Source organism: Metopolophium dirhodum, chromosome 1 (assembly GCF_019925205.1).
Source record: "Metopolophium dirhodum isolate CAU chromosome 1, ASM1992520v1, whole genome shotgun sequence".
Classification (NCBI taxonomy): domain Eukaryota; kingdom Metazoa; phylum Arthropoda; class Insecta; order Hemiptera; family Aphididae; genus Metopolophium; species Metopolophium dirhodum.
In genome coordinates, this window is record NC_083560.1 from 123,452,543 (window position 1) to 123,477,710 (window position 25,168).

Here is a 25,168-nt window from a genome sequence, read left to right on the forward strand (position 1 = left end):
ATCAACGCTAATCGAATAATATGTTGAAGATTTTAATTCTTCTACTATGGTACTTATTACTTTTTCAGCCATAATTTTAATAAACTGTTCATAAGTAAAAAATGACATATAGGATGTATTTCCTTTACCTGGATTTCCATAATTTAATATATGTTTTGATAAAAAGGGATCATACTCAGCAATAAGTTTCATTGCCATTATTTTTGCCAGAAGATTCAAAACTGTCATCTCCACCTCTGAATGACAATCCATGACTAGACAATGATTTAATAACAGAACAAACTCTATTGAGCACATTGACCCAATAATCAGTCTCAGTTTGAAGTTTATATGTAAGTTGTAAGTCTACTCTTCCAAAATCTGAAGAACGATCTTCATTTTAAATGTACAAGTTTTATGCATGGTTGAATTTTCATGAGTATTGATTTTATTTGGATGTTTTCAGTCTGAAAATCCCTTACGTGAAAAATTTGATGTATTTCCAAACAAATAACATGGGATGCAGTATATTTTACCAGTACTAACTGAATAACTAAGATGGTCTCTTTGGCATGTTTTACCATTAATTAACGTTGTTTTTAATAAATCTTTACTGAGGTACCTATTATGAGGTCTAAATTTTCCTTGACGTATATACTGGTATTGTGTTTTAGATTGTGAGAAATCACTATCCAAGTTCTGTTTGAATCCGTTTCTGCAAATAAAATCTCTAGTCACCTCATTTAATATCCATAAAGCAGGATCATCACTAAAAAATTTCAAAAATAATCATATTATTTTAACCCTAAAATTCTAAATAAAATTGGTACCTATTTTGTTATGCAAATATTATTAATTTTCTTATTAATAATCTTAGGTTCAATTCTTAATTTAATAACTTACTCTGGCATATCTGAAGAACTGAGTCCTTGTAAAATGTTCACTTCATTGGCAATTTGAGATTTTAAACATTCATTTCTATCATGCAATTCATTATTGGATTTACATTTCACTAAAGATTGATCAGTAAATGGTAAACTTTTTACTGAATCAATAAATTCATTGCTTGAACGCCTTGAACAAACAAAATAATCAATAAACATTATTTTCTTCATTCTATAGGTTAAGTTAGGTTAGGTATTCTATTTTCTTCATAAAATACGTACCCAATATTATCGATGATTTCACTGGCAACAGTATGAATGGTATGAACTTGTTGTACTCCTAAAAATAGGGTATATATTATTAATTTATGTTACCTATATTACAACTAATTTCCATTATTACTATTCTTATAGTGTGAATAGTACAACATGAAAAAAAATTTAAAACTAAAGTGTTTGTTCTCTAGAATATCTTAATATTATGTTCTTTTAAAAAAATGTCTACAAATAAAATAAATGTTAATAATTTATATTTATTCAATGAACACAATTTTTTTAACAGTTGAACTAATCAACTATATGCAACAATTTAAATATTATCCAAATTTAAACTTACCTTGGAACATTACATCAAGTTTCATATTATTTTTCATACTTTTTTTTACATTATCTTTTTTAATTTCACTTAATTTTCGGTAAGCACAACCACTGAGCTTTCTACCCATAATTTTTAATCTGAAAGAAGCTTATGTTATAATCTAAGTTAATACTTAATAGGCAAATATAAAAAACTAAGTAAAGTCGTAAGTAATTAAAAAGTTTCATGCTTTCATGCCTATATAGTTTATACTTTTAAAGGTGTTATTGTTATTACCAATTACTGATTAATATTATTATTTAATGACAAATAACAATTGTGTTAAACATTATTATTATTATATATAAATAAAACATAATAATATGTAATACATGTAATATATATAATTAAAAATTACTCACTTCAATTGATTTTGTTAGATAATTTAATATTTGAGATTTTGAGTGCAGTTGAGTCTTGAATAACTAGGATAGACGCAGTAGGCTAGTGGTAGTTCGTAGTCAAATATTCGACGAACGACTAACGATTTTAACGTTAAATATTGATAAGTGATAACTAGGTATTAACTAGGTAGTAACTTCAGAAAAATAATCAAGACATAGGTATTACGTAACAGTAAAATAAACATTAATATTATTATGTTGTGTTTTGCTTATTTAAAACGCTAGCAGCTGCCGCGGGCTGCACTCATACCGATGCCGTTATCAGTTTTCCAAGGAATTATTGTTGTTGGTATAAAAATAGATTTGAGAGAATATCCTAAAATATTCTTTGGAGAAATCTCCACCAAATCACATTACATAAGGAAAAAAAACTGAAAATTTACCGCGGTCGATCGGTTTACTACAGCATGCACAACGCGACTTCTCGCATATTTATTCACAGATACCTATGGATAATAATGCTAAGAGTTGCATTGCGCTTGCGCACATTGATTATCTAATTCGGTTACTCGTCGCTATATTGACAACAAAATCATACGCTGTAGCTCCATCACATAGTATATTATGATCTAAATTCTAAGGATTAAAGATATACTTTGAAAGTTTAATCGTGCCTCCACGAAAACACGTCTAATGATAACAATCATTCTAAAACACAGATATAGATAATACATTTATTATATTATCATGAATTACATTGATAACATAATATGATATCAGTAAGTTATTTAGTATTTACAAAAACCACAGGGACAAGTCAAGTTGTCGAGTGAAGTTGACACAGGTTTCAATACTATAGTACTGTACTAACATTAGTTTTTTATATTCGAACCCTCAAAACTCGACATCTTTTGCAGTATCCAGTATTTTCAATTTGTTAAATCCACATCAATTATAATTATTGGAATGCACTGTTGTAAGTATTTATTAAGCTTAACTATAGAGCAGGTAGTTGATTTGTAAATGCAGTTTAGTTCCCAAGCGATTTTTTCGATTATTTTTTACCCAAAATGTGTGTTTTAAAGCACTGAATACAAAAATCTATTTAAAAAAATCGCATTATTTTACTAAAAAAGTTATACCGAAAAAACTATGATTTTTTTAAAAATTGTATGTTTTTTATGATGAATGGAAATATGCAATTAGATTTTAATCATCGTATTTGCTGTTTTAAAACTCGTAAATTTAAACCAAAATTTACACAATATTACGATATCACAATATCCCTCGGCAGTGACAAAATTATAAAGTCCTGATTAAAATATAGGTATTCTAGTGTATTTCAACCTGTCTATAGTTGATCCTTTCTATTACGGATACGGACAGTAATATTTCTCCTGATATCTTGATAATGTTCAACAATATCTTAGTTTAAACTCAAATATAATTGCATACATATTTTTATCTACTATGTCAATGCGTCGCCGGTCGCGATATCGAGCCATAGGGTTACACTTCAAAGCACGGATTACGACTGAGTACATAGGTACTCATATATTGTCGTTAACAATAACATTAATTGTGTATATTTATAGGTATGATATAATATGTTCAATTATGTGTGTACCTATATGTAATAATATGTATTACTATTATAATTAATCTATTAGCAGTTATTTTTCATAAAAATACAATATTTTCATTAAAAATAGACTAAAAAAATACTAAAACTTTTCTACAAATAACCTCTATCTATAGTGGACGCTTTTGATGATCACATGACTGTCATTTAAAACTATAATCATAGTATACTATGGATTAGTCTTTACTATTTTCTATAATGTAAAATATCAATTTCTGTTTTTGTTTGTTCAGGTTATATTATCCTCAATATAATCAATACTTATAAATTATCATTATTCAATATTGTGTGTTAAAAATTATTAAATATATTCTACGACTTATGAGAGCACATTATACAAGTCATCTATATTAACACAAGGATATAAAGATACCCACCAAATACAATTTAATGAGTTACAAGATTCTCTAAAAATAATTATACAACCAAAATAAAATTATAAGTTACATGGAAAAAATTATTCAAATAATAATAAGGTATAGCTTTGTAATAAATTTAATTATATTTACACTATTTTTAACTATTTAATGTATTTATTTATGTATTTTAATTATTATTATTTTCTGTTTATTTACAGTTGCAAATTGATAATTCAATTTGGATCATTGAAGAATATTTAACAATGCTCCACAAAGTTATGAAATTTAATTTGAACAAAATCTATTTTGTACAAAATGTTTATCAAAAATGTTGTTATTGTGCGACATTTAGTATAAATAATGATATAGTAACATTTTTTCAACAAAATTTAGGTATTTATTTTACATTATATTTACTTACAGAAACAGTGTAAATTTGTTGCCTTTGGGTTAGAATAGGGGTTGGCAATATACGGCTCACAGTCTCAATGCTGACTGCGGAGGGGAAATAAAAAGACCACCAAAAATATTTTACTTAATTGCTGTTTTTTTTTTATCACAGTTAAATTTTTACTGGATCTCAACATTTTTTTTACATCTTCTAGACATTCTTTGAAACTAATTGCTGACTCCTGTGTTAGAACCTCGGATAGAACAATTGAAAGGACATCGGGCTTGCATAATATGTTATTTTAGTCTTACTAACGCATAATATACCAAAATATTCTTCCAGCTGTTCCAATTTTGTATTGTTAGTATAAAATGTTTAAATATTAAAAGTACACTAGACCCGCATGTGTTGTCTCTGTCTTACAAATGTACAACATAGCAAAAACTGGTTTGCGTGGGTAAGAACCGAGAAGGCTACAGTCATAATTAAGAAACGAGATTTGCACCACATAAGAAGGAGAACTTTGGTTGTGGAACGTTGTTTTTATTTTTTTAATATCTCTTATATGAAAAAAGTTCTAGCCATTTCAAAAACCATTATTGTTTGTGTATTTCAAACTTGAAAATTTTTTTTCATATATATGATATTAAAAAAATAAAAACAACGTTGCACAGCCAAAGCTTTCCTTTTTATGTGGTGAAAATCTCGTTTCTTAGTTATGACTGTCGGATCTTTCCCGCGCATAACAGTTTTTGATATGTTGTACATTTGTAAGACGGAGACAACAAATAGCTTATGTGTAGCTTAATGTGAATTTACCTATTATCAAACTTAAATGCAAGAACATTATCCTTTGTTCTCTCGTTTATTTTTTTACGACATTTTAACTGTTGAATAAGTTATAAGTATGTAAAATATTAATATTTGAAAATTCTCCTATGTCATAACTTACCTAAAAATTAAAACCAAAAAGAGAACACAGATAATGTTGGAACAGCTAGGCATAAATTATGATCTATTATCACGTGTTAGTAAGACAGAGACAACACATGCTGATACAATGTCCTCTTAATAAATTAACTTTTACCATTAACATAATATTTGTTAATGATTTAACAGAGGTATCCTTAACATTTTGTTTTATATACTATGTTTTTGGTTTTATTAAAGAAGTGTGTTATTGTTTTATTTTTTATTATAATTTACTGATTCAGATATTAATTATTATCATTGTTTTTATTTTTAGGTTTACCTGAAAATGAAGTCCAGAGAATTTTTAGAAAGTATCCATCGTTTTACAATGATTCATATTCTACACTGTCGGATAACTTTTCTTTATTGACGGTATATTTATTTGTTATAGAAAACAATATATTTGAAGCAATTTTTTAGAGATTTGTACTAATGTTATATAGGTATCCATTAATTAGTTAACCAGATAGATTTGGTATTGGTCATACAATAATATATTAAGTGAATAAATACAATTATTCATAAAAAAAATGTTTAAGTAGTTAATTAACTTGTTTTTGATTAAAAAAGAGAACGGTACTTTACAATTTGATATTAAATTAAATTTTTATATATATATATGTTTTAATTATATTAATTTTATGAATATTTATTAATTAAATTATTATTACTTTCAATATCCAAATTAAAATAAATATTTCTTTATGATCATTTAATATTTTGTGTAATATGTTTTAGAGTTTTGGGTTCTCCAAAGACGATATTCTCAAAAAAATTCAAATATTAACACTTCATTCAATCACCATTAAAAATTATGCTATGCTTTTAGAAGAAGGAGGTTTTGTTAAGAATAAAATTGATTCAAAAGCAATATTAAGGTAGTCTACCATGTATATTTAATTGTACACAATAGGTGTTAACATAATAGCTATTTATTTTTGGTAATCTTTTTTTTTAATTTATCATTAATTGTTATGATGTTGATGGCTATATTTTTAACCTTATAAAATCATGTTTTTCCTACTCCTATTTCATCTTGCTTCACAAATATTTTGTGTACATAATCTCTTAAGAGATTTCTCAATTATACAACTTCCCAATATTTTCTTCTTTTTTTAGTATCAACTTAGTATTACTTAAACAAGATAAACAATTAGTTATTTATTTGACATTAAATACAATATGTATATTAACTAATATAATTTATTTTTTGTTGTAGATTTAAATTTATATCAAAAAAGTCTATTCAGTCATTAAAAAATGAAAACTTCATCCAGAAACATATTGATGTTGGACAGCATATATTATCATTTATTAAGTTTCCAATCGAATTATATCCAAAGAATTGTGATGAGTCTCTTTCTTGGAATCAAGTTCAGAAAAATACATTCAAATTATATGTTGGATGGAAAATTAAAATGGATGTAGAAAACATAAAATATGCACAAACTATTTACCATAGGCTATATAATAAAAGTTACAGACTTATGGATAGAAGTATTGATATTTTACTTAAAGAATTTAATTTTAGTGAAGAAAAGGTAAAGATTTAATTTTTTTTATCACTTGAAATTTAATAATAAGTATATTAATTTTATACAGATCAGAAGACATTCTTATTTAATACACAGTGATCCTGATAACACACAAGCAATTTTAGATAATTTTCAAAATCTTTGTGGTATGGATGTAAAATTAATTTTAAGTAAGCATCCAAAAATAATTCTTACCCCGTGGAAAACAATTGGACAGATTAGAAAACATTTTGAGGTACTTGAAACTTATGTAAAGCAAAAGTCATGCCCATATGTGTTGTTAGTGTCTTACTAATACATAGCATACCAAAATGTACATTCAGAAATTCCAATTTTGTGTTGTTAGCTTAAATATTAGAGCAGCGGTTCCCAACCTTTTTGAGCTCGCGGCGCCACTTTTGAACTGAGGTTTTAAAAGAGTGCTAAGTCATAGCATAAATAATCATAAAAAATAGAAACCACAAAAATTTGTAATAGGTAATATAAAGATATGTATTTAGTTGAAATTATTCATAATTTATACATTTTTATTTACATATTAACATGTAATTGTTTCAGTCGCCAATGTCGTTGAGTTTTCAAATTTTTGGACCATATAAATTAATATGGAAGCACGGTGCTCTTGTAAAGACTCCATAGAACATACTTTGGGAACTATTAGAGTAAATTGACTTATTATCAAACTTACAACTAGTATTATCAATGTTATCTTGTTGGATCTTTACGATATTTAAATTTTTAAATAAGTTACGAGTAAGGCTCAGATTTTGATGCAATTGCATCTTTTTTTCTGAAATGGTTGATACGATGCTTCCTAAGAATTAAATGCATTTCAAGTACACACTTTGCTAACAACAACATATTTTTGCATTTTTAAAATTTAAGTTCATTTTGAATCATTTTTAGGTCGTTTTCAAACTATTTTTAGTATTATTACAAAAAAAAAAATACATAATATATAAATACACATACTGTACTCAATAAGGTAATCGTGTTTTTAAATAAAATGATTCACAAGTTTATGAGGATTTCTCAAGAAATTTCAAGATTAAAAATATAGTTTTTGCAAATTGTAAATGTGATAAATGCATTTTTTGAAAGGATATTTCAATCTGAGCTCTAGTTACGAGTATTTAAAATATTAATGTTTAAAAATATTTGTTATTCACTTAAAATTAAAAATATCGTAAAAAAAAACTATTAAGAGAACACAGATAATGTTCTTACATTAAAGTTCATTTGAGTATTCATTATTCCTTCACACTTAGTTTTATTCACCATATTGAGACATAGATGGATAGACCCTTAAAAGTTATTGGCCTTATGGAGTGTAATACTCAACGATTCTCTTCTGCTAGCTGTTTGCTAACCCTCTGGTTCGATCACTGCTCGAGTATGGTGTTATTATCTGCATCTGGCAAAAGATCAACTTAGACTGGTGCGTGTGCTAAATAATTGCCTAGCCTGCTATTGGAGCCATCGTTCTCAAATTACCTGATCCTTGCCATGATTGTACCTATTTACGTTAAGTTTTATATATCCAATCACTACATTCTCGTTGTTCCATTGCCAACCAGAATATTATCATAGCTTAACTTACTAGGTTACTAGATGCACCCGACATACTTAAATATCTTCGTCAGACTACCTGCGGTCTCTATAATAATCTATATTATATTGTAATGCCTCACGGCGTAAATTTTGTAAATAAATGAATAATTACTAATATTTATGCTAACAACACTAAATTGGAACTGCTGTACATACATTTTGTTATATTATGTTAGTTATACGAATACAATAAATGAGGGTACAACGTCCTCTTAAGTACTATAATATCATGTTTACAATTTATTGAATAATGTACATAGCATGCCATTGCATAAATCAATTAGTAAGTTATGATGAAAATAGTGAGAAGAAATATTAAGCTATTCTGTTTAAGGACGGTAAATGTGTTACACCTCATTTTGTGTAATAAATATTATGAATGCTTTTCAAGCCCGCAAACCTATATAATATTAATAGAAAAAAAGTAGTATCATGACAATACGTAGCATACTAATTTTTTTAGTCATAAATTTAGAATCATGTAATTATGTTCAATAATTTTGTTTAAAGCTTAACTGTAGTATTTTTATGTAACAGGATTTTGGAATTCCAGAGTCTTCATTGGCTAAAGCACCAGAAATCTATACATTAGGAAGTAATACTATTTATGAAAGATTATGTAAATTAAAAGAAACACCAGAGTTGGCATCATTTATAAACAATCCACAAGTTGCTAGACTCATTTACTACTATACAAAAGTAAATTCACGTTTAACATACTTACAAAGCAAAAATTGTATCTCATTAAATTTATTGGTTACAAACAATTTTTCATTTAACAGGTTATTACATTCATCTTTATTTTTATATAATTCTCTAGTATTATAATATTTAATAATGTACAGTTGAATTTTGTTAAATTCGACAGATTTAATTGCAACGGTAACGACAAAGGGAAAACTAATGATATAATGATTTATTTAACAAAAGAATTGGGAGAAGACAAAAAAATGTTACGTACATTATTAGAACGTCATCCTTATTGGCAGTATATTTCTTTGTTAACAATACGAAAAACTTATGAGTTCCTTAAAATGAAAAATGTCACCAAAGACCAGTTATGCCATTGCTTGCAGATTTTATTGTATCCAGTGTAATTATAACTATTTGAAAAAGTATATTATTGTTTTATATTATATTTGTTGGATTTTCAGGGATAAAATTGAAGATGCATTGGTGTCCACTGAAAACATGAAGAATGTCTCCTATCTACGGAATTTGTCTGGATCTATCAAAACTAAATATTTATTACCACTAGTACTGTACAATTTAGAAAAAGAATATCATTTCTCAGGTGATGGTGTTTGGAATACAAACGAACAAACTAAAAAAATTCCATTGTCAAATTCTCCTATAGTCACATTTGACGATACAGAAGAATTAGATCATGAACCATCAACAAAATTACTTGGATAGATTTTATGGTTAATTTAAAATGTGTTTAAATTAATCAAGTTAGATAATAAATAATAAATCTAAATAAGATTACATGACAAATTGCCAACATATAACGTGTTAACTTATTTTTTAGATTGTTGCACATAATATTAATTAGTTGAAAGTCACAACACTTAATGACAATTTATAAATTAGTTAATTTCCTTGACCTTACATTTAATCAATCTTTATCAATTTACTCATATGGTAATTTTTAATTCAAATACAAGTATAAAATTTAAGTATACCTAAATTCATAATATATTTAATCCGGAATTCAAGAATTTCTTATAATCATACATTTTAAAATTAACTTATAATTTACCTGGTATACATGTTAAATTATTGCAACATTAAAAATTCCTAATTAAGCACATATTAAAAAATAACTTAAGTAATATAATTTTTAGAATTTTAAATTATAACTTATAAGTATTATGATTGTAGCTATGAAACTGTAAACTGTCTTTCTCACAAAAACGTATGTACACTTTCCTATACACAAGAACATCTCAATCAACATTATTATCACTATTTTTAAGCCACTCAAAATTATATAATAAGAGTTTATACGCGTACTACTTGACTATTCTATAGACCTAAGGTTGGATGTATTTTAATTTATTAACAAATTTAACTCAAGGTAAAAAAATAGTGGGCAAGTGGGTAACGTTCTGATGTACATAAGGTATTCTTACTTCTAGAGAAGTCACTGTAATGGGCGTGATACAATTGAATTAAATGATATCAAAACATTGTATATGAAAAATGATTCTGACTGAAGACAGTCTGTTATATTATTACTAAGTATATTCTATGATATTATTGTGATTAAAGTAATTTATTTTACTATTAGGTATTAGTACTACAGTAGGTTAAATTAATTTTTGCCAATAAATTGCATTTGATAATGTCATTGAGTGTATAAAATATAATAATATATTTTAAAAGTTTCAAGTACCCAAGAATAATATTTTTAAGTTACAACAAAACAACAAAAATCTTCTTTTTTTGTTTAAATATCTAGTTTTATCCAAATTTGAACTTGAAATGTCCATAAAAAACCTTGCTTGAATTTTTTTATATTTTTTGGTTACCGTATAACTACTTTAACGGGGCCCATTATTTTAAATTTTCAATCCTTAACTATAAAAATTGAACGTTTTATAAATTTTTAACTACAAAATAATTTTCAAATTTTCAATTTTAAAAATATTGTCAAAATATAAACTTGAAATTCTTTTAAAAAAAAAATAGTGCCTAGTAATACGTATTTTTATATTTTTTAATTGTTATTGTTACAATGTGTGAGAAACCTTATATTATTACATCTTCAAACTTATTGACCGAACAAATTAAATTAAATTGACATTTATGGAATAAAAAAAACTATAAAAATTTGAAACTTAAAATGTCTGTAAACATTTCACAACGAGTCAAAATATTTAGAACATTTTATCAAGTACAGAAAATGATAAAATAAACATTTGGAGTAAATTTCAAGTATCCATAGTTATATTTTATTTTTGAATTACAACAATATTTAAGTATATCATTCTATGAGAATTCAAGTAAATATCCAAAAATTTAACATCAAACGCTCATAAAAAACCTAACCTAATCTGTCGGATTATGTATCTATCAAACGCATCAACATTTATATATATTTCGAAAATATACAACAAAAAAACCCTAATTTTTAAATACAGGTGGAAAATGAGCGAGCTGGATTACCTAATCTTATTCAACACGAGTCACCTATACAAATTATTTTTTGTCCCCTTGCAGTTTGCACTGTATGTCTGAACGGGTTATCAAGATATTTTTAAATGCGAAGGGTTAAGGATAGCTTATAGTGAACCTTTCTTATTTCATACACCATACTGAGATACACCTACGTTATTAGATTTTAATATTCGAAATTCGCATTGCAGAAAAGGAAAGCTCACACGTATTGTTGAAGTAATTGTAGGTGTCTACCTATTAACTAAAGTAGGTACTAATATGCAGGTACCTTGTATAATTAACTTAAACTTTGAAGACATTTGGGTCCTCTATAGGCTTATTATTATGCTTTACTAAAATATTATTCCAGCATTATGTACCTACTTACCGCCTATTTTTGTTTTGTTGCGGTGATAAGGTAAAACCTACATGGTTCAAATTTCTTAATCTAGTTCTGTGTTATTTAACGTCTTATATCTACAGTTATAACTTATAATAGGTAGGTATTTCGCAGTGGCGTGACGAAGGATTTTATTCGAGGCACGTGCCTCAGCTTAAAGTGTGGTGGGTGTATAGTAAATAATATTTTATTAAGTAGGTACACACTAAGACCAAGCCAATCATTCTCAGTTACCATTACGTAAATGCGTAATAAATTATTTATATATAAGTATTTACAATTACCAATATAAATTATTGTACCTCATAAGTTAATGAGGTTCACCACTGGTATTTCATATAATAATACTAAACTTAAAAACTAAAAATATTGCATAGTAAAATACCTACCTATGTATAGGTATCTAATTTATAACGTAGAATTTACACTTTGAAGTTGGATAGAAAAAGCTGCATAGAAAAAATGATTTAAATCAGAATGAAAAATGTCTAACTAAATAAATAATTTTTATTTTCAGAGTGAAAAAGTTCTATCTACGTGTAAAACCTTTTAATTCTAAAACCATTATTTTAGTTTTGTATTATTAACTCGATCAATAATAATTGAGGTAAAAACAAATTGCAGGTGAAGTTGTGTTCTTTGGAACTTTCTTAATATTGCATAACATGTTCACGATTTAGTATTTATGGTATATTATATATATTCACTACCTAACCTGCAGTCTGTATGTGTTAAATGCTACCTAATGTAGCCGGATAGGTTCTCAATAATTATCTTTTTTGACTTTTTGTATTTTAAGTATCGGTTTTGATTAGGTATATATTACTATACAAACGCATTAGGTATTGCATTATATAGGTAAACAGATTACAGGAATATCTACTAAGAAATCTCGATGCATCTTCCCATGGGAAGCAATGTATGAAGAGTAACTATACATAATATAGGCATTAACTATCGAATACCTGTCATATTGCTAAGCTATCGATACCTACCTATTGTACCTATATTATATAGTGCGTATTTTTTTTTAACGCAATGGAAATTGGGTTATGCCCACCGCAAAGTTTTTATAGGAATAATTATTTCATTGAAAATTAATAGTTATTATAATTTTTAGTCGCAATTATGAAATACGGAAACCGGAAACCAGTATACGGTATACCAAGAGTAGGGGGGAGTGAATATATCAGCGATTAAATATAACGTAATTATAATATATGGTCACACACACACCAACACACATGACACGTTCTTTTAGTTGTATGATGAGTTTTCTGTTATATACCTATTATACTTGTAGATATTTTCACTTGGTCACCCTCGTAGTTTAAAAGTATCAATACACAATATACTTGGGGTGGAAGTGTTGAGGTGATAAATTGTCAATAGCGGTCTTATTCGTGAGAAATTTCTATTAACGACATCCCCCCCCCCCCAAACATCGCATAGGCGCACGACTATTTTTATTGTCCAAACTTTAGCCATTTGAGAATCGTTTCCACAATGAAAATCTGACCGGCAACTTTTCGAATTTCCATTTGGGATTCCCCTCGAGAGACATTTGCTATCCCTGTGCACACTTCCGCATTCTCGTTTGCAGTTAAATATCGTTTTAAATATTATTATCTGACCAGTGACAGCCCCCTCTCTAAAAAGTATAATAATATATTGTTATTGTTCACGTACAAACCGGCGACCAATCGTTTGCTTATTTATTTATTTATTTCTACGCTGAAATAAATTGGTTTTATTTGTTTGATCGATTCGATTTTGAGTGGACAAAAAAAAATATTATTATCGTAGGTAATGCATTTGACTAGTCTTGTATCATGATACATATTATATGAATTAATTCAATCATTGAATCATTAATGATTAATATATGATCATTATTTAATATATAGAATAGATAGATATATATAATAATAATGTGGGGAATGGGTATATTATGTTCAGATCAAGCTAAGTGTCGACAATGGATGGCTTCTTACTCAAAATGTCAAGTCATTGTAATCCTCTTACAGTCTTACCACATAAGTTTATTGTGCATACAAATGTATAGATTGTTTATTTCAAATAAAAATGAAAATAAAAAAATATTATGTTCAGTGTGTACAGTCGTAAAAAAGCAAATGAACGAATCCACTGAGTAACCTACACAACTTACCTTGAACAGTGTTTTTTAAGCCACAAACAATCTCAGCGTTGATAAAAATCATAATAAATAAACATTAACAGGTGGTAAGGTTGGTGAAATAAGCACATCGAATACAATATTTAAAAACATATTCATCACAATATCTACAGAATATTTTTATTAAGCTATTTTGTTCATTGTAATTTGCCATATTATTTGTGATTTGAAACAAATAGGTACATGATATTTTATCCAACATTGATTAGATAACCTTATATTATGTTTTTATTATTGATTAAAATTGTTAAATTACGTAATTTATTGGTTATTTAGGCTATGATAATTTGAAAGCTGGTAGGTACCTACTAAATATCAGTACAGAGTTAGATTTTGACAATTAGGTAGGTAGGTATATCAAATGTTAATAGTTGGATGGAAATTCTCTATTCAACTAATATACAAAGTAAAATCGTTAGGAATTACAAAAATCGCATGTGATTAAACATGTTCATACGAATATAATTAATAAATACGCGAGTTTAAATATTCAAGGTGAGTCATGTATTTTTATTAATATAAATTCAAAAAAATGTTTTTCCTTTTTTTGATTTATGTACATCAAGATACAAATATTTTTTAGTCAATAACAATAATTATTTCTATAATAATTTAAATAATTTAAATTCAACATAGTCTAAAATACATATTATAATATTATATTGTATTGTAAAAAAAAAAATACATTCAATATTGTAATGTTAAACTAGATAAAGCTAAACACAAATATATTTTATAGAAAAGTACTCAATGAAACTACGTAAAAAATGTTCAAGTTTAAGAATTACATTTTTTTAAAACTTGTTTTTATGAAAAAAAATGGGTTAATATTTAGTATCTTACAAATTACAATCATTTTCAATGGATGATAATCCTTATTTAAAAAAAATGTCCATTTATTACATGACAATTGCGCGGGTATCGTCATTGAATCATTATATTTACATATTTTATTTTTCGGTGTACATCTAAACATTAAGCGGAATAAAACATCTAATCAGATAAAAACCACAAACACACATTATTAAGATTTCTGCAACATAAAATTCTTATAATCTGCAATTCGGAATTACAGAGACTGAAATAGTATATTATTTGAAAAAGTTTGATGTAAATTTTTTTTTAAATGTCATTGCTAAGTATGTAAGTACTTGGGTAGTAGGTTATAGGAACCATTAAATACAATATTATGATTAAAACTCTGTCTCTGTGTATTTCAAAAAAAAAAAATATTATGTCATTTTTATAATATAAATTATGAAAAAAAAACGATTCGGGCGCGGACATTTCTAGAATCTGAGTGTGAGTACATTTCGACAATTAGACTACCTAAATAATTTATTACAGGTAGTAAAAATGAATTGTTTTCTTTACAATATTAGATATTATGATATTTATATTCAAAAGTTCATATTATATATTTTTACACCAATAAATTGATTATAAATTTGATTAATTAATTAAAAATGCAATGAGTATATATTAAGTTTTATTTGAAAAATGCATTACACATCACCATGACGTTAATATTAATGATCATGTACTTAAATGTAAACAATTAAAATTAAACTAAACTTTGAGTTATAAATACCTATTATATTGTAATATATAAATTAATTTTCTGTTCTCAGAAAATAAGTTCCTAGGTTTGAATTTTGAATGGAACACTAAATAATAATATGTAACTCACATTTAAAATAACATAATTTTCATGCTAATTTATGACTTAAACATTAAAAGTGGTTTGACTTAAAATCATATAAATTTAAATACCTACGTACACTACCTAATATGTACCATAATAAATTATAACTTAAAATACGTTTTACGAAATAAAAATGAGATAGAAAATGTATATTCTATGAGGTAAACTATATCATGTATAATAAAAAGTATGTAGGTAGGTGGTACTCAACACTTTTAAAAAATTGTAAAATACCATACGCTACTAAACTATACATTTTCTGTTTATGAAAGGCATATTATTCATTACGAGTTCAATTTGACAGTAATTTAATAGTATCTATAATATTATAATTATTAATAATTAATATGAGTCTATATTATCTACTAATTTTCATAGTTGTTGATCTCTACGATCACCATTATTTTGTGCAACTAGGAGAGGTGCATCTAGGAGAGGTGTGGTCGAAGTTTTTGGGACCATTAGCGTCAATTAAGTCTAAATTCCCCTGTGAAAATTAAGTTAAATTTATATCAAAAGGTACTCGATTCATTAAATTAATGTTCTCAGCGGTGTTATTAATTTATTATTTTTAGAAATGTAATACCACTTTAATACTATTATAAAACGACCCAACTATACAATTTTGATACTATAATGTAATATTATTAGCGTATCAAACGTTGATAAATTATTATATTTAATCAATATATATTATAATAATTGCCACTCAAACGAATAGAATGTATAAAGTGCCTTACAATCATGAATTATGTAGCTAAATAACGTTGATATAAAAATCAAATCATGTTCCTCGATGAATTGGTTTTATTTATGTATTCAGTTGTTGGTATAGTAGGTAGTAGGTTAGGTTCGCCTCTGTGCAAAGTGTAAAATATTGTGACACAGTATAGACCTAACTTGAATTTAATATAATGTATGAAAATGTCATGTGTTAAACATATAATTTATTTAAAATTCTTTAAAATCAAAAAAATTAATTATGTCACAGTGATGTTGAAACAGTGATTCAAATTAAGTTGATTACCTACAATTGCCATATCGTTGGTAAATTAATGATTTTTTTTAAAAATGTTTTTAACGTCAGGTAAACAATTTGAACTCATATTTAGACATTAAGTATAGTTAGGTATAATAGGTATCTAATATATATGCTTCTGAATATTATGTTGTAATTCACAATATTTCATTAATATTGTGAATTCTACCAAAGATAATGTACGAAATATTTGGTTTAAACAGTTGACACGGAAACATTTGGAACACACTCAAAAACATTTAAAACTAATTTTATTAAATGCTCGACCTTTTATTATATGACGTAGAATTACTAATGTGAACAAATTATTCTTGTATGACAGTAAGGTCTTAGGTTGGGATTGGGGTAAGGGCTTACCCGAGAGACGTTTCCAAAGAGCTGGTGAAACAAAAATACTATTGTATTAAAATGTCGACACAAACAATAGTCACGTAATAACGTGGTAAACGATTGAAACCATTTCAGATGTCTGCCTCTATGAGAAGATTTATTTCGTAACATTATTTCTACAACAACATAAAATACACGTCTTATTATTCATTTCCATTTCTAATTGAATCGTTATGGTTTTAGTTCTTCGGAAGTATGGACGTATGGGTCGCCCATGCATACCTACTGTCGATTGGCTGAAGTTCGGAGCTCACTGTTTTATTGCGTTCTAAAACGTTTTATCATCATAAAGCACCTTCAAAAATTTAATTTAAAGTTTTAAAGTAAACGGATAGAGACATATTATATTACAATGAACCTATATGGGTCAGCTTGTAATTTTCTAAGAGAACATTATGTCTCCCAAAATGAGATTCCAAATGTGGGTTGACGTATGTAGACAATACATCATAATCTATGTAAGAGTATAGTCATCGATCATAATATACACCATTAAATTCTAAAATTGTTCAGTAGAATTGTTCATTTGTAAAATAATACATGTCTGTAACTGACATAACGCAAATTTTAAACAAATCGTAATCAAAAAAATATTTGTACTAAGTGTTTAGCGAAATGTATCAACAAAAAATAAACCTGTCCGTCTAGGTTATTTAAATTATTGGAATATAAGTGCGATGTTTCGTCCAAGTTCTCGACCCACTATAGTTAGTATCCGGCTATAAAGATTTTTCACGTGCCAATTAAATGGTATGTACCTACAACTTAGTTGTTTTAATAAAACGACGAACTGAAAAATACATTTTGATACAATAATAATGATTCAAAATACGTTACATATACCTTACTCATCATCTACTGAAATTTAATTTGTCTTATATGATTGATCTCTGAAAGTTGTTAATTTTCGCGCGCGCTTCAAAAGTTGAAAAGTAGACTTACAAAACTGTCACGTGGTTTGAGTAATTTCGAAAACATTTCAACAAAAAATATGTGTCTCCCGTTACGGTTGTCCAGAGAAAATGTCATTACACGCGTCTTGCGCATTATGCAAATTCCCCGAGCCCACTTTTTGCACCACTGAATAATTATTACAACCCGTAGTTTTGTTATGTTGAATAATTCATGTGCATAAAAAAATGTTGTATTTAATATAGAAAATGTATAATGTATATTATGTGATAGGCGTCTTTTATTTATATCAAACTACTTTGACCAGACATAGGTATAGTACTGTTAAACTGTTGTACGGAATCACACGGTTATACGAATACATTGTTTACCTGCATGACATTTCACACAAAGGCTGACCTACACGATTAAATGCTCGAAATTTTAAAATTTAATTGTTCCGAGTTACAGAACTGTAAGTACAGTAATTTTGTTGTACTGTCATCAAGGGGATACTTCAAAATTGAATGAAATAAATATTGATACCCATCCACCTACAATAATTTTCATAAATTAACCGTGCTAAAAAACGTTAAACATTAATATTCAACAATGTCTTTTTAATACCTACGTCTTCTTTTATTAGTAATTTACATCTAATAAAATATAGGTAATCATTATGATTTCAAACATGGATTGTATATTATTTTTAAATTTGTATTTTTGTAAGGAAAATGTATATTAATTGCAACGGGAAAACTTTTATTTATTAGTCATGCAATTTAATTTTAAATGTAATATTATAACAATACAATGAAATACCTATGTATTTGATAGATATCAACTGCATTAAGCATCATATTATACCTACTATAATTACGACAATAAATATTTTTAATAATTAACTTTAAATATTTAACAATGATATTTTATATAATATTAATATACTTATTACCGTAATATTATCATTAGTTGTAAACATTATTATAATACTATACTTAAACATTAAACTTGTTCAATTTATAATTCCTCATATCGAAGGTATAAAATGAAAATTTTTACATTTTGTTGAATTCTTTTATGATAGGATATAATTTCTTACTAAATATAGTGTTTATATATTATAATATAATATGTGTATTAATGTATATAATTTTAAAACCCGATTCGTTAAACAAAGTTTTGTTAATAACCATTTCAAACAACTAAACACGTGTTAATCATAATACCCATTCGTTTATAGAAAATCATTTAACATATTATGATTGATATTTTTTATATACATTTATTTTACTAAACTATTCAAACATACATAATATTATCATATTTTTACATTTTTTAAAAGTATTTATAATATGGATGTAGAGTTAAATGTAGTATATAAGTGTAAACTGTATTTGTAAGTTTTTATACTAAAAATATGATCTTTGAATTTTCTACTTCTAAAAATGTGTGTTTGACTATGGTGATAATATTTGAATTAAAATTGTTAAGCTTTAAAAAACTTTTAGGAATGAATTTATTATCGAGAGATGGTCTTCTCAAGTAAAAATAAAATATTTTTATGGTATATTTCAAAAAGTTGAAGATATGTTCTTATATGCTGTAATAAAGATAGTTCTTTAGTTCTAACATTTTTCAGACAAAAACAACTTCGATAAAAGCTAAAATAATAAAAAAAAAACAGTATGAATTGAAGTTTAGAAGAAAATTCTTTTGACTTAGTAGTAAGAAATATAACATAATTCAACCAGTTTAGGTTACATACATACAGTGTACCTAAATATATTTAATCTGATGACTTACTTTAATTTAGTTAAATTTTAAAACATTTCGTTTATTATTTATTAGGAATACATTAATTTTTATGTGGTGCTTAAGATAAATGTGATTAATTGTAATACAATTTAAATATTTAGATACCTATTTACAATATTAAATTACATTAATTCTTCAATTAAAAAACTGTGTTAGCACATAATTATTTAACGTGTATTTAGTATATTTATTGTTTTAAAAACATGAATGTACAATTGTACAGTAAGTTAATATGAACCTAATCCAATTTTTAGCTATATTTGACATGTAAAATTAATAATCGTAGTGTTATATCTAATTTCAAACAACAAATCTATATTATAATATAATGATTAATTTACTGTTTTTTAGTTTTTTAGTTTATTTTTTAATTCTTTATCAGTGAGATTATTTCTAAATAAATATTTCTACACATTTTAATATTTAATTAACGTTATTATTTTTAAAACGCTTAATCTTCTATAGTCGTGCAGTTAAACATTTCAGCGATATATTATTGAGTATGTAAATATATTGTAATTTAAACCCTTTTGGCTTCAAAATTGAATGAGCTGATTGAGAAGTAATCTAATATATTTTATTTTCACACCGTTATTATAGTTGTAAGCACGGCTTTAGATATAGTATGGTCGCAGTACGGTGTATTACATTCTACGGGACGTTTATGTCCCACATATGTTCTCTCGATATTACCGGATTTTACTTAAGATTTTGCAGCGCAATCTATCAGTTTGCTTTAAAAAACTTACCATTTAATGTTAATAATATATATATTATTTTGCTATTTGGTTTGTTATAATATAAATCCGCTGAAAGCGCTCTATGATCTTAGGCATTTGGTGGAGAACATTGAAGACCCACTTTTTCTTCTTTTGTTAATCGTTACACAACCATAGGTATTATCTAAAGCCGTGGTTGTAAGATTAATTATATAGGTACGTAAGAAGGTACACGACCGATGGACTATACAAACATATCAGTACTCGCGTATTTAGTATAATGTTTGTTATTGGAGATTGCATACATCTGTATTACTTTATTCTTATTATTTTTGTTATGGTTGTTACCTTCAAGATATCACGTGGTCATTATTGGTTAGTGAACAGTTTAAATTTAACTATACGTTTATACAGACAAATTAAAAATCAGAAGTTGAAAAAAATGTAAAATGTATACTGTTTTATAGACCAAGATTTGGTTTTTGAAATAATATTGATAGTTGCGTAATAATAGAACGGTTCCAAGATGAACGTCATATTATTATCCTGTACACCATTATAGGAAATACAGTTTTTTTTGAGTCAACAATAAGTAAAATTTGTCCATAGAAATATGAAAAGCTATAACACTATACTAAGATATTTATATATTTGTGCATAGGACTGTGTGCAATGATTGATTTAATTTGATACTACTGTGGTCGTAGCCATTACAATATATACTATTTACCAACCCCCTTTTCCAGATTAATACTTTTCTCTGAATAATAAATATCTTGATTTTATTTACCCCCAAAATATTACGGTTTCTTAGAAATTTCATCAATAATATATTATTGTTCAGTCGTGTTGCTGAAAGGTTTGAAACGGTTAATCCTTTGATGGCTGAACATTTTCTTAAACAAACAGCATTAATTAAAAGTAAATTTAAATGTGTACAATATACTTAGTAAATTTGAATAACTTCAAAATTACAAAATAAAATATAATTGTAATTGATTTAAAACGGTTTACGATTTTTCTCAGTAAACATATTGTGAGATAGGTAGATACGTAATATAACTAGAAATCTATATGTAGTTACAAAAAAAAAAAAGAAAAAGAAGTAATAATAAATAAATAATGTTGTTTGACATAAATTGATTGCTTTAAGGAAAATTAATTGCACGTAATAATCCCATCATCTGTTCTCGCTTCGAACAACAAAAAAATAAAAATAAAAATAAAAAAATCGAATGACAAATAACTTACATTGTGCCAATTGTTAATATCCCATAAAGATAATTAAAAAAAAAAAATTATATGAAAAGGGGTCTGTACAGCAATTTATCTTACTAGGAAAAAAAATAATAATCAACGATTTTTCACGGTGTTTGATTATATTTAATTTATTTAATATTGTGATGTACAATTTAAATCAACACGCTGCTATAGAGATAAAATGAACGTAGTCATTGCATTATCAGTTTAAAAATTAAATTGATTACATAAGTACTCAATTAAAAAATGAATGAATTAATTCAAATTTAAAATTTATTTATTATTAAAAGGTATTTCTATACATTTTTGGAAGCAATTGACTTAGTTCGGGACAGAACTCCAGTATGAAATGAAATAGAGGTACAATTAAAAAGAACGAAATACAATTATCTGCACATTATATAATGCATGTAGGTTATTTAAACGGTATCAACATTTAATTTCTATGCATAATACTGCTGTGAATGGGACTTTTGAACGTCCGAAAATTGTGGTTTGAGAAGTATCGCTTGTACGGTTATTTGATTTTGAAAACGTTTATTATTATGTTATAATATATTATAATATAATAATATAGTATGAATTGTGCGTAAAAATTACTTTTATCCCTTTCCCCTTTCCTTCCATCAAAACGGTATAATAGGTAATATGTATAATTTATTATATTAATATGTACAACTGTAAGTAAATAATATTGTATGCTTCGTTTTTTTTTTTTTTATTACGGGTTGGTACCCATATCGGCTGGTTACTTCAATCGCAACGGGTACGTTATAAGTACTCATTTTTCAGACGGGTGGGTTTTAAAATTTGATCGTGCGCATGCACAATAATATTATAAGCGGTCGTAATGAATTTACAAAAGCGATTCATTGGTACATGTCCTGGGTCCGTTGACTAACGAGTAACGGGAGCTGCCGCCGGCCCCGTGTTTACGGTTTATCTGCACCGAGCCTCTGATGAACAGCTCTTTGAACGTTTCCCGGAACTGTCTGGACATGCCGCAGTAAATGGCGAAGTTGATCGGGTAGCTGACGATGATGAAGAAATTGGTGAACAACACCAACAGATTGGCCACCGAATAGTCGAGTATTTCTTTGATACTGCTTGATATTATGTGCAACACCTGCAGAACACAAAATTAAACGATATTGTATAGGTAGTCATGATACCAGGTACCTGCGTGTGGTATCGTCATAATATTATTATTGTTGTAATGTGAATATAAAGCGGAGCAATACGCATTGGAGATTTAGGCAGATCAGCGATAAGGAAACGCATTTTTGACTGTTCAACAGCCGTGAAAATGCGAGCTATTGTAGGTAAGTATGATGTAAATAAAATATTAAAGACTCGTCGCCAGATCGTTCGCGAGTATTTATTTACTCAAGCCAATTCTACCGGTGCCAAATTTAGATTTCGGTTTCTATCTTTGAATGTATAGGATTTTGGTCAGTTATATTATTGTAGGTTTCCAAATAAATAGTATTAGGTATATAAGTAAAATATTTAAAAAATCTGTGTATCTATATTGTATATTATATTATGTTTTCAAATAAAAAATAAAATTGACAAATAAAAACATGAATCATGATTGAATTCTCAGTATAAGTATACATTTTAAAAATACGGTTCATGTAAAATCAGTAAAAAATACACTTACGGATTATTGATATACCCGAGTGAAAATAAGTAGGTATTTAACAGACTGTATCTGCTTGCAGGTAGACTAAAGCTATGTCTAATGGAACAATGAAAGTAAATTTGCATGAAAATAATTAGAGTAACGACTAGCGAGCCTTTTATTTTAGACACATTTTATTTGGCGGGGTGCTAAGGCATAATTTAGCATTGTTTACTGTTTGTGTTTTCAGAAAAAATATAGATGGTTGTAAGTATAATTTTACTGCAACTAAAACCTTTAAGTATAAAGATAACGGATCAGATGATAATCCTTTAATATTATCTATAAAGAATTGCATCATTGTTTTATTGATTCCAAATACATATAGTTTTGTATTACTTACACGTATTACAACCACTAAAATTTCTCACACCGTGTTGAGCAAAGCGAAATGCTCAACAAGCATTATTTTCATCATATCCGGTTATTGTTATTATGACAATTTTTATTTCAAAAACATTTTCTAGTTTGAATCAAGTCTTTTGAAAAGACACTTAAATTCAATTTAAAAAGTTTTTATATAATGTACTGAAAATATCATTTTTGATATTATTATATTTAAAGAAAGATAGAATATGCATAGATAAACATTGAGTATTATAACTGACGTTTACCGGAAGAAAGTAATATTTTCAGTAGTGCTAATAACAAACCGGAAAGTATTCGATTACAAAGACGAAAAATACTTTGAAGAAATCGTAATATGTTTAGTTTTATTTTATTTTCACTCGATAAATTTTTATAGACTGAACAAAAATTTGATTTGCATATGATTATAACGGGAAATGTTTACAGTAAAAGTTAAGGGATGGTGTAATATTTTTTTTAGTAACTTCAGTCAGTTTACATAGTTACATGTTATATGTAGAGTACAGTCTAAGTTATATTAATTATAGTATTTTAACAGTTAATTGTCTATACAATATTATTTTCTCAGTACCTTTAAATTCGAATCCACGTATTACGTAAACTAATAAAAATCTCAAATACCCCACATATACTTAAATACCTAATTATACGGTGTAGATATTATATACTTGATAACCAACTGTTCAGGAAGTCTTCAGTATTTATTGTGATTCTCATTCGATGTCGGTATCATCATTTTTGTCAGCGTTTAATTTATACACCACACGAACGACTGAACGAGACCAGAGTCTTTATCAATGTAATAAACAAATACAAATACAGTTTGTAAAGCGTGGTCTGTAATAAAATTATCCAGTACTTATATATAGTACTTATATACACGTACAATATTATGTTTAGAGATTAATAAAATACGTTTCAAAGTAAGTAACCAATAAATTAAAAAAGATTCTTTGCGCCTATGAAGTTACACCTCACACTTATACACAATGATGTTTATAATATTATAATATTTTGTCCATTAAATCTGAGCAAATAAAATGCAGAAAAGGAACAAAATAACAATCTAATATTTTCGTAGAATTCTCGTGTCACAATGTTAGTTACCATACTCCTCCGAAACGGCTTGACCGATTTTTGTGAAATTTTACATGCATATTCAGTAGGTCTGAGAACCGAC

General features: G+C 26.8%; 3 protein-coding genes across 6 annotated transcripts in view; 1 reads left to right on the forward strand and 2 right to left on the reverse strand.

Annotated features, from left to right (window-relative positions):
- Positions 1 to 374: 374 nt before the first annotated feature.
- Positions 375 to 2,513, reverse strand: LOC132936972 (uncharacterized). Its single transcript, XM_061003797.1, has 6 exons — positions 1,863 to 2,513; positions 1,480 to 1,598; positions 1,146 to 1,203; positions 883 to 1,053; positions 526 to 748; positions 375 to 446 (listed from the first exon to the last, which is right to left on the reverse strand). Exons 2-6 carry the CDS (start codon positions 1,586 to 1,588, stop codon positions 375 to 377), a joined length of 633 nt encoding a protein of 210 aa, XP_060859780.1. The 5' UTR covers positions 1,589 to 1,598; positions 1,863 to 2,513.
- A 135-nt stretch (positions 2,514 to 2,648) lies between these two features.
- Positions 2,649 to 10,761, forward strand: LOC132936810 (transcription termination factor 5, mitochondrial). Of its 2 annotated transcripts, XM_061003586.1 has the most exons (10): positions 2,649 to 2,820; positions 3,720 to 3,962; positions 4,064 to 4,238; positions 5,483 to 5,580; positions 5,947 to 6,086; positions 6,428 to 6,749; positions 6,811 to 6,978; positions 8,892 to 9,136; positions 9,223 to 9,447; positions 9,509 to 10,761. In XM_061003586.1, the coding sequence occupies exons 3-10, from the start codon at positions 4,109 to 4,111 to the stop codon at positions 9,768 to 9,770; spliced, it is 1,590 nt and encodes a 529-aa protein (XP_060859569.1). In that variant the 5' UTR covers positions 2,649 to 2,820; positions 3,720 to 3,962; positions 4,064 to 4,108; the 3' UTR covers positions 9,771 to 10,761. The 2 variants fall into 2 exon arrangements, with proteins under 2 accessions (XP_060859569.1, XP_060859570.1); XM_061003587.1 differs by lacking the exon at positions 3,720 to 3,962.
- Positions 10,762 to 19,998: 9,237 nt separating this feature from the next.
- Positions 19,999 to 25,168, reverse strand: part of LOC132936747 (sex peptide receptor) — a 222,892-nt gene continuing 217,722 nt past the window's right edge. For all 3 annotated transcript variants that reach the window (XM_061003501.1, XM_061003502.1, XM_061003503.1), the window contains one exon: positions 19,999 to 23,061. In XM_061003501.1, coding sequence (XP_060859484.1) covers positions 22,792 to 23,061 — 270 coding nt within the window. In that variant the 3' untranslated portion in view covers positions 19,999 to 22,791. The remainder of the gene's footprint in view (positions 23,062 to 25,168) is intronic.